Here is an 11,645-nt window from a genome sequence, read left to right as displayed (position 1 = left end):
TCCGGGTGTGGTAGCGCACACCTGTAGTTCCAGCTACTCGAAAGGCTGAGGCGGAAGGATCGCCAGAGCCCAGCAGGTCGAGGCTGCAGTGGCCGGGAGTGGCCACTGCACTCAATTCTGGGCAACAGAGTGAGACTCCAACTCAAAAAAAAAAAAAAAAGAGATAAAATTATAAACAGAGTAGTCACCCCTGTATGTACAGGCTTGGTTTAGTGGCACATTAAAGTGATTTATTTTGATTGTCATCTTCTCCAGGCTCTAAAGATGAGGTCTTGGTTAACTTGATTTTGGTGCCAGAGACCAACATTGACATTAACTATTTTTTGATGAGCTTGCGGGCACATTTATTTGATTACAGGGAGGTGATAATTACAGGTCTGGATCAGTAGTTGTGGGTGAATTGTACTTATTGGCTCAACTTTTATTCATTTATATTCAGTTATTGAAGCTAAAAGTCAAAAGCAGGGAATGATGACAGCATTCGCATCACTGCTATATTTAAAATTATTATTTAAATTCACTTTATTGCTGTTGCTATAGTGCATAATTAACTCATGCCAATCTGAGCTGATGTGCAATAAAGTGAATTTAAATAATAGTTAATTATGCAGTATAGCAACAGAAAGAACTATAATCATATATGGTTTGTCTGTACACTGGGTGAGTTTTTAAGCATTTCTTCTTATTCTGACTCTCAATTGCCATCTTTATCAGAAAGAGAAAAAACAATGTAAGAAAACTCTGTGATTATTAAACAAGAGATAATTCATGTGCCTTAATGTGTCCGGCACACATTAGCATGTTCAAAACTTTTTGAAAAATCTCCTCCAGTTTTTAAATAGGCATACTTATTCTTGTTCATTGAGTTAGATGGATGAAAGAATTAGGCTATTAGCATTATTTGTAAGCTCTATCAAACATCATTTAGATGGTGGCCATAATTGAAATTATTGTTTAACCTTTTATTAATATGGTTCTATCATTCAGTAGATGTATTAACTACGTATTCAATATATAATAAAATTTATGTAAGTAGGTGAAATCCAAAGGACACAAGAAGAAAGGGACTATTTTGTTTGCCGTAGTAATGAGTTCTGAAGCAGTGGAAAAATGTCTAACTATTAGATGAAACAAGCTAACAAAAAGGTTCAAGTATTCATTCAACACAACTCCCAAACTATAACCTCTGCAGCTTTGGTCAACTTTCCATCAGCCAGAATTAGTGCAACCAGCCTTGGAAAACTCTCTGAAAAAACTTCAGTTGGACTATGTTGATCTCTATATTATTCATTTCCCAATGGCTTTAAAGGTAGGCAATTTTCATGATCAAACTTCTTTTTTTCCTTCTGTCAGCATGACCACGATTTACATGGATGGTTGAATTTAGCTTTTTTTTTAAGGAAAATGTAGATATTATTATTACATGGGAGAAGAACCCTGAGCATAACTCCCAATTCCCCCCTTTTAAGAAAAATTTGGATCCCTACTCTCAACTACATACCTAAGAAAGAATATAGTACAGCAAATTTGATATCTCAGTCTCAGAAACTTGAAGAAATAACAGTAGCCACTCCCAAGGCTCCATCCTAGTGACAGCTCCAAGGTCCACCCGCTGGGACGTTCATAAATACCAAGTTTCATGCAGCTGTGCTGTCCAACAAATCTGCTGCACACAGGTGCACAGTGATTTTTCCATAATTTTCTACCATTTTAAGCCAAAACAGATTTGATGTAACTTACTCTGCATGGCTCTTAAACTGGAACTTTCAATGGGAACTTGGGAAACTTTGTTTCTTCTGCTGGTTCTTCTTTCACAAAGGAGTTCTGCCGTGGTACTTGGCCATTAATTACTGTGTTGAATGTAATCTTCTATTTAATGTTATAGATAACTATTCAGGCTAGTTTATATGAGAAAGTATCTTGTACTATGCAATGGGGTATCAAAAGCATTATTACACTTAAGAATTCGACATAGTCCCCAAATCACATCCTTTTCTTCTTCCTTTTCTCTGTACCCCAACAAGTTTGCTAGACTTTTGTCCCAATCTTTCCTATTTTTGGCAATTATGAGTTTGGGGTATGTCAAGTCTTATGCCTATTAACCTTAAAAAGCTTCTCTGGATCTTCCAACATTTAGATTTGTCTTAAAAATAACCTTCCTTACCATGTTTAGTTCACAGAACTGTCCATGGAACATCAGGTGTTCAGGAGGATCAGAAACTCTGATTTTCTCAACTGGGACAAAATTGCAATCTATTTTGGTTGGACAGCAAGCTCTTTTCCAATCAAAGAGACCTTTCCCCAGAGGAAAGTATTGGGACAGACAAGCAAAACATAAATCAGCTTTAGACTCCACTGGGATCTGAAACATGCTATTATTGCCATAAATAACAGTTGTAAGAGATTAGAGAAGTCTGTCTCCTATAGACAGTCTTTAAAACTCCATTATGTAAAAGTCTTTGCAGAAATCAGTTTCTGGAATGTTGGGCCACATATGTCATGGAAGGTTATTACCCTTAAATGTACCTGGGCTTGTGGCCATGGGTGAGAGCATTAATTTGTGACCTCACTAAAACGACTCCCTCTTATTCAGCCAGGTGAAAATCTTATCCCAAAAGATGAAAATGGAAAAGTAATATCTGACTCAGTGGATCTCTGTACCACATGGGAGGTGAGTGCTTGGCGGAGAGAGCACAGGAGGGCGAGAAGGGGAAGTCTTGCTTTCATCTTCCACTGAGAGAAAGAGAAATGCAACGCTGGATCCAGAAATTCAGGAGTGTTACGGGGGTGTGGGGGGTTGCTGAGTGGTAGAGAAGAGCACGTGACTGGAACGTCATGGAAAAAAATTGAGGAGAAGAATTGAGTACTAAAACGACAGGTATCTCTCTCTCTCTCTCTCTCTCTGCAATTGATGAACCTCTCCAGTGCCTTAAGGAAAACACGGAAATTCTTACTCTGGCTTTCACCACTTATCTTCTTCACCTATTTTGTTTTAATTGTTCTCTTCCTGACAATCACTGCTAGCTGGTTTCATTGTCATATGTTGATAGTCGTTGTTTCACAGCTCTACTTTTCATTTATCTTGACACACCAACTGCACATATGTTTCTTCACTATCCCTTTCTCCCCAGGCCATGGAGAAGTGTAAGGACGCAGGACTGGCCAAGTCCATCGGGGTGTCCAACTTTAACCGCAGGCAGCTGGAGATGATCCTCAACAAGCCGGGGCTCAAGTACAAGCCCGTCTGCAACCAGGTGAGCACCCCAGCCTCCTCTCCTTCCTGTTCTTCACTTTTCTTCCTGTATGATAGCCAGGGGTTCATAGGTTCTTCTCAACTTGCCTTTGTCACAAAGAACATTCTAGAGAGCAGAACGCTGTCTAGAAGAACACAAAAGTCCCTAATTGTGCCCCTGCTTGAAAAAGTCTTCATGAAAACAACAGTGATAACTGAATGCTGAGTTTTGTGTGGCATTCAGAACTCAGGTGAAATAGGGACTTAAGGCTATATCACGAAACACAAGCAGAGGATGCATGAGTGAAGATGATTTGCTGGGAACTGCATACAGGTAGGAAGGCCATGAAAGCGGAACGAGCAGTAAATCGGAGAGAGCAAAAACAGGAGAAGATAATGTACTAAGGGTTTAAGTGGAATCCCAGGTCTGAGTGCTTTGTCTGGGTAACTCTGTGTGTATGGGTTCTTTGCAATGCTTATAAATGCATTAAGCATTGACTGGACACCATCAGTCCTCCAGATCAGAGAGAGGAAGTCACCTGTTCATGCAGATACCTGGTGATGGCGATGGTGGCTGAAATCAACACGGAGGGACGTTTAACAGAGCACAGAGCTGACCTGTGACTGGCTACATCTCAGTCAGCTTTCATCCCTGTTTTCTCCCATCACTTCAACTGTCTGTACCCATCTATCTTCTTGGGGGCTCTGTACTCTAACTTAATCTTTAGCAACTTAGAATCAGAAAGTAAAGATCCACAATTAAAATACATAGCGTATAATATCTGTGAATTTGTTATATAAAAATAAAGCATCGTGGTTTTCACATTTAAAAAGCTAGGAACTTAATGTGGTCTTAATATTAGTTTCACCCTAAACTTTTCATATTGGCTGTATTCGTCCATCCTGCAATGATATAAAGAAATACCTAGCTGGGTAATGTATGGAGAAAAAGGTTTATTCGACTCACGGTCCGGAAGGGCACGGGCCTCTGCCAGGCTTCTGAAGAGGGACCTCAGGACTCTTTAAGTCGTGGTGGAATGCAGGGAGACGGCAGGCCAGACACAGACGCAAGAGCAGAGCACGAGGGAGCGGAGACTCCAGGCTCTTTTAAACGACCAACTCTGGCGTGAATTAGGAAAGCTAGAGAAAGACACCAAGACGACCGTGAGGAATCTGCCATCGGGATCCAATCACGTTCTGCTCGGATCCACCTCGAGCACTGGGGATCCCATTTCAACATGAGACTCGAGCAGGGCGATCATCCAAACTATACTGAGGGCAATATTCCAAAAGTTAGAGAAATTTGAATGAATAATAGAGGACATTCCCATGTTACCATCAATCTCCGAATGTTAACATTTGGCCATCTTGTTTCTAGAAAGTCTTCAAAGTAAATTGTAGTGGTTAAAATTCACTCCGTAGATGTCACAAAGCGTGTCGCAAAAATACAGATATTCTCCCAGTTTCAAACTCATTATTTTCTCTAAGAAAATGACTGTTGTATCCCCGTATCACTTAATATCCAGTCCTTACTCAAATTTCCCATAGTTTTTCCAAAATTACTTTTGGAATTAAATTACTTTTATAGCTTTTATAAAATTGCTTTTATAATTATGCAGCTAAATTATATAATACATTCAATATATATATATATGTATATTTACATATATATATTTATAAATTACTTTTATAGCTTTTCTTTTTCAACCAGAATCCAACTGTGGTTTTCTGTTTGTGGTATTTTGATAGTCATTAACTTGTTTCTCCAAGTTGTTAAAAATGTAAACTTCTGTAACTGAAAGGGCAGATTTGAATGCTTTATTACCTCAGGTTTAAATATTTGGGGCCAAAATGAAAAGAAAAAATTCTTAGCATGATGTGTTTCTGAATTGTACCACAGTAGAAAGCATGAAATGACCCACTGTCCCACTTTTAGTGATGCTAGTTTTGATCACTTGGTTAAGTTAGCGGCAGACAGAGCTATTCTTCATAAACGTATGTTTTCCCTTTTGCAAGTACTGGTAAACTGTTGGGTGATAATTGTCCACAGGATGTCACAATCCATAATAAATTTTAATCTAATAGTTGAGTATACATCAATGATATTTTAAATTGTATGTGTTATATTGTGATTTCTTTTTATTGTATTAGTTATTTTTGTGGAGATCTAAAATAATGATTTTTAATTTCAACCACTAGTTTGAATACTTTTTCCTGACATTTTGCTATTTTCAAAAGTTCAAATCAAGATAAGAAACACTTATTTCACTAAGAAGGGTTAAAATTTAACTCTTTTCCTTTAAATGTCAATATCCTGAGAACAAAATTAATATAATAATCATTATCAGTGTTGATAAATATTTTATTCTCTCTCTCTTTCTCTCTCTTTCTCATTAATCACTAATGACTCCTAGATTTTTCCCCTATGATTTATAGTTGATTTTACTCTTTAACATTATTTTTTTTGATGCTCAAATCTACCAAAATCTTATAACAGGCATTTCTATGAAACTAGCTCTTTACAAAAATTTTTTAATTTTAAAGATGTGGGGTACATTTCAGGGTTAGGTATACAAATGTTCATTACAAACCAGCTCTTTTGTCCTTCATACATGCACTCATGAGTCTTTGACCAAATTCTTGCTTTCTGGCACAATTTAATGTCCAAGTGATAAAAAGTCTTACTCTTTCTCAAATCTGGAATTGGTCTCTTTTAGTGAACAAAGGTATTTAGAAACCAAGACCTGGTTGCTAGAGTTGCATGTTCTTGGAAATGGCATTTCCATTATACTTTTCAGAGATATTGAAGGTACAAAATTTATTTTTTATAAAAAAAATACTTGATTTTAATGTTTTCATTTCAAATTTATTGTTACACAGATTTTTTATTTGGTTTCCTTTACTTTTAACCTTTTAAAAATGTTAATGTAACTATTTTCCTATAATCTTCTGCTTTTCTGTCTTGGTCACCTACAGGTAGAATGTCACCCTTATCTCAACCAGAGCAAACTACTGGATTTCTGCAAGTCCAAAGACATTGTTCTGGTGGCCTATAGTGCTCTGGGAAGCCAAAGAGATAAACGATGGTAATATGAACTACAAGGAGTTTACCTAAAACACCACTTTGATGAAAAACTTTTCATCGTATATCACACTTGGTTTTTCCAAAGTTAAGTCTCTACTGGCTCAGGGAGATAGGAGAATGTGCCTTTCTGACCAGGTCCCAGGTGATTGTGATTCCTCTGGTCCGGGACCTCCCTGAGAAGCCCTGGTGTAGGATAGACATCTTCATCTGTGTGGAGCCTCCTAACCAACTGGATATGCAGCCTCAGGACTTGGGCATTTCTGTCTTTCCTTCCAGGGTGGACCCGAACTCCCCAGTCCTCTTGGAGGACCCGGTCCTTTGTGCCGTGGCCAAAAAGCACAAGCGAACTCCAGCCCTGATTGCCCTGCGCTACCAGCTGCAACGTGGGGTTGTGGTCCTGGCCAAGAGCTACAATGAGCAGCGGATCAGACAGAACCTGCAGGTGAGGGCGGGGCTGTGGGCATCAGGGCTCCTCACAGTGTCCTTCACGTGTGCGCTTGTTGGTAAGGCTCTCGAGACGCCCTTGGGCCAAGCCCGTTTCCCTGGCATGCCCCATGCATTTATGCTTTGTGTGCATTCATAAGGGTTGTCTCCTATTCCACAAAAAGAAACCAGCACGGATGGATAGAATGAGGACTAGACTAAAAATCAGATATTTGGGTTTACAGCTAACTTGGCAATTTACTCTGTATCCCTGTGCTGGAGACATACTGTTGTGTGTGTGTGTGTGTGTGTGTGTTTCATTTTCTGAAATGAGACAATCAGATTTGAATTTCTTTCGTTTCTAGATCTTTGCAAATTTTTCCCTATTTCCTTTTGTAATAAGATAGTATAAATTGCATATATTTATTATCTCAGGGGTTTTCTCTCTGCAAATCTCTATTCAAGTTTTTATTTTTATTAGGTTATTTGTCTATTTTGATGTGTGGGAATAAGTATATCAATAAATAGAGTTGTACAACAAACCTCCTCAATATAAAGGTTTAGTATGAAGCCATTTATTTATCTCACACTTCTATGCTTAGAAAATTATGTGGGCTCTACCTAAAGTCAGTAAATTTCTTCTTTTCCAGGGTAGGCTCTCTCATGTCTATGCAGGACAATAAGACAGTTCTGTTCAGGATTTTTTTTTTTATTTTAAAGATGTGGGGTACAATTCAGGGTTAGGTATACAAACGTTGATTATGCAGGTGCCCTTGTTGATGAAGTGTGCCCCTCCCTCCCCTAGCAGTTTCCCTCAACTACCAATCCCACCCCCTCTCCCCTGACGGTTTCCCACTACTGCCAATCCGTTTCTTAAAGTGTTATGATCATTGTTCAAGATCAGCTTATGAGAGAGAGCATATGGTACTCTGTTCTTTGTTTCTGTGATGGGTCGTGGAGTATGTTGGGCTCTAATTCGATCCCAAGTTGCCTGTTCAGGATGTTAAGGGGCCGTTGTCTGGGCCCCTCCTACTCCTCTGTGTGGTTCTTCATCCTCCAGCTCAGGCTTCACCTCGTCCCATGGCGTGATCCCAAGGCACTTGGGAGTTACCCGCAAAGCCTTAGGTACCCTAACCCTACCTGCAAAACCTTTTCGGGCTCAATGTCCACACCCACTGCTTCCGGCAAATTCTTGGTCAATGCCAGTTTCAGGCCAGTCCAGACTCAAAGGATGGGGAAATAGACACCACCTCTTATTGGAAGGAGGTGGAAAAATCATCTGGCAAAACAAGTAAATACACAGACACGTAAAGTAATGGAGTCATGTTGCTAATTAGTCGACCAAAATATATTCTAAATATTATTTTTACATTCAATTGTATTATTTAAACAGCATCTTCCAAATAGCACTTGTGATTTCATTCTTTTGGAGTTATGTTTTATAAATAAAACGTTGTGCTCTTAATGTAGTCAAATTATTTATACTTGCTTCTTGTGGTGGATGAGTGTTCTGTATTTTCCTGTACTGGAAAGGTGACAACATGTTTCCATACGATCTTACAAAATTGTGGATGGTATTGTCTTATACATTTTATTGCTAATCTAAATGGAATTGTTTTTTATTAGTATGTCAAGTAAGGATCCAAATATGTGTATGCAATTTTTAAATGGATATAAAGATAGCCTACTAAAAATTATTGAAAATTTCATATTTGCTCATATATTTTGATGTCCTAAACCTCTATCATATATAGAAAGTCCACAAGTACTTCTCTGGCCTCTGTCCTTCATCAGCAGTTAAGTTACTGATTTTTTTATTCTCTGTTTCTTTTATTTTTTGTATCACTGTTTCAGAGTATTGCAGTGGATTTATGGATTTATTTGAATTTATGTGTTAGTAATTAGTGACTTTTTAAGTTTACAGTCTCACAGATCAAACAAGCCAGAACTCGTGTCCTTTGAATATGACGTCATTAGTATTTGTATAATTCCTGGGTTGAATTAGGTTGAAAACAATTTTTTTCGCTTTATGCCTGCTCATTGAAGATATATATAAATCCAATAATATCCATCAAATTTACCTAATTATTTTATGCTTTTCAAAATTTGCCTCTATATTCTTCTGACTCTTCCAAGTACATGCCCCAGTCATGTGTGTGCGAGGTCTACTTTGTTTCATGTCCAATTTCCCTTGAGATCTTCTCTTTACCTGCAGTGCTGTTCAGTTTCAATATACTATATCTAGATATGGATTTCTGTTTATTTTTCTTTGAACACTCATAAACCACTTCCATAGTTAGAGATGGCCTTTATAGCTTAATGAAACATCAGATATTTTAATTCTTGCCTCCACCCCCTACTGTCTGATATGCATGGATAGTCCCAATTGGCAATTATGCAGTCTAACAATAACAAAAGTTTTCTACTTCTGTGACAGGTTTTTGAATTCCAGTTGACCTCAGAGGACATGAAAGTCCTTGATGGCCTAAACAGTAATTTTCGATATAACATTTTCACTGATTTGTAAGTAGCTTTGACAACTGGGGTGCCTAATTTATTTTCTGAAGGAGAAACAGAAAAAGTGTAAAAATTCACATCAGTATTAGGACAAATTATAAGAGGTACTCAAAGTGGTTACCATCACCATCCAGAAAAAAAAAAAATATATATATATATATATTTATTTATATATTAGGACATCAGCCAGTTTGAGTCAGTGAAAGCCAAATATTTAACTCCTAGCTTTATGGAACTCTCCTCCCAGATGTACTCCAGAACTCTATTCTCTGACATAGCGAGTGGGTCAGGGGTCAGCGTGGGTCAGCCTGTGTCGCTGCTTCTCTGACTCCATTGAACTTTCCAGAACAGCCAATAACATTGCTGAATCTGCACCTTGCATATAGACTTCCCATTTCTACCACAATCTTGTCAATTTAAGCCGTGTATACTAACATTGTAACCTAATTAAATGTATCCAAATTGGGGTTTATAGCTCATTACCCCAAACCTGCTCAATTCCTGATTATAATAATGGCATTTCCACCGACCTTGTAGTCCACGTCAGAAATTCCCATCTCCTCCCCATGGAATAATTCACTAGATCCTGCCAATTCAGTGTTTTTAGTAGTTTCAAAGCTCATTTTTCCATGTCTTTGGATGTAGGCTCAAAACTGAAACATTTTTCTCAAAAAAGGCGGATCTGAGTGGAGTGAATAGGAGAACTTTGTTTTGATTTTCTGCAATATGAAGATCTCAATGCAGAGGGTGAACACATTTTAGAGAAAGTGATTGAAAATGAATGAAGGAGTATAGAGGGAAAAACTTCATATTGGGAGACAATGTATATCTAACAAGAGGTCTAGTGAATACCTTCCTTTTGGTAAAGACATTCCTTCCTGCTCGAAGGTTCTAGAATTTATAGAAAGACCTTTAGTATAATGAGAAAAAAGTAAGAAGTTATGTAACCCTTGCCAGGGGCAACTTTAACAGGCAATAGACTAGATGAAATAATGTATGTAAGAAATAAGTGCAATGGTGCCTCAGAAGTACTCAAAATTAATAGATATCATTGCTAATATTTGTATTAAGTTATGAGAAGATAAAAGATAAAGTGAATCATGAAAAGGAAAGAAAAGCAGCAAGCAGCAAGCACAGTAATCTTACATTGATTAAATATTTAGTAAGCAATCTTTTATTTATCACTCTACATTTTGCATAATCTACATAGGGGTTGTTCTTAGTGTGTGGTAGCTGTTTCAATGTGGGGCCCTAAATCATGTATGACAGTTTACATTTCTGAGCCTAAGAACATATTTTGCATATGGAAGACAAGTAGCAAGTAATAAATTAATTAATAAAAAAGAATAATTGCTATGAGTAACCTAAACACTTACAATTATTGATGAATAATAGCCACATAATTGACCATGTCCTGTTCAAGTAAAGAGGAATGAATCTTGCTTCCATTGAGAATTTGAAACAAAAATGTTCAGACTATCCATTTACTTTGTTGAACAATGTAGAGAAATACATTTGAATATTTGACTTTGTGTGTTTTGGGTGTTAAGTCCCAGGCAAGAGACTATTATATGAACCATTTTTTATTTTGAGAAAGCACATGTTATAAAGTCATGTTCATACAAGTAAGAAAGGCAGACTCTACTAGCAGTCAGGACATAAACTTCTTAACTTCAACCCTAAATATTATAATATTATGCATTATACTTTCTCTTTTCAGATTTCCTGGCCACCCTAATTACCCATTTTCAGATGAATATTAACCTGAGATATTTGCATGACTTTGACCACAAACCCCTGCATATGTATGGTGATGCAGAAGATGTCTTTGATACTGGTGATTGGACACATTACCTCCAGTTAAATCAATTCTGTGTAGAGAACTCACCAATGGGGCTATATCTACAGGTTAGAAAGACAAGACAATAAATTTTTGTCACTTTGGAAAACTTGAACATCTTTCTCTAATGATTATTCATCCACTTCAATCCTTGTGACTTGTATGTTTTATTTTTTTCTGACTCATTAGGGTTGAAACTCTAATTCACCTTGATATTTAGGGGCAGCGGGATGGAAAAAAACAGCAATCATTTTATAGATTATTCTGGGGATGAGTGGGTCAAATATCTATCTATCTATCTATTGATCTATTTATTTATTATTTTTGAGTTGGAGTCTCACTCTATTGCCCATGCTGGAGTACATTGGCACGTTTCACGGCCACCCCAGTGTCGACCTACTGGCTCGGATGATTCTTCCACCTCAGCCTTCCAAGTAGTCAGAGCTACAGGCGCACACTACCACATCCAGCTAATTTTTTTTTTTTAATTGTAGAGACAAGGTTTCGACAAGTTGCTTGGGCCGGTCTCGAACCCCTGGACTCAGGCA

The 11,645-nt window shown here is 37.7% G+C and overlaps 1 protein-coding gene across 1 annotated transcript; it reads left to right on the top strand.

The window, feature by feature from the left end:
- Window positions 1-1,195: 1,195 nt before the first annotated feature.
- LOC103261883 (aldo-keto reductase family 1 member C3-like) lies at window positions 1,196-11,123 on the top strand. Its single transcript, XM_008059473.2, has 7 exons — window positions 1,196-1,309; window positions 2,594-2,671; window positions 3,132-3,254; window positions 6,209-6,318; window positions 6,594-6,759; window positions 9,178-9,263; window positions 10,978-11,123. The coding sequence occupies exons 1-7, from the start codon at window positions 1,298-1,300 to the stop codon at window positions 11,018-11,020; spliced, it is 618 nt and encodes a 205-aa protein (XP_008057664.1). The 5' UTR covers window positions 1,196-1,297; the 3' UTR covers window positions 11,021-11,123.
- The last annotated feature ends 522 nt before the right edge of the window (window positions 11,124-11,645 follow it).

This window comes from Carlito syrichta, unplaced genomic scaffold (genome assembly GCF_000164805.1).
Source record: "Carlito syrichta isolate Samal-C Ts95f unplaced genomic scaffold, Tarsius_syrichta-2.0.1 Scaffold304147, whole genome shotgun sequence".
In the NCBI taxonomy this organism is placed as follows: domain Eukaryota; kingdom Metazoa; phylum Chordata; class Mammalia; order Primates; family Tarsiidae; genus Carlito; species Carlito syrichta.
The sequence above is the reverse complement of the archived record's forward strand: the minus strand, read 5'-3'. Positions and strand labels throughout refer to the sequence as shown.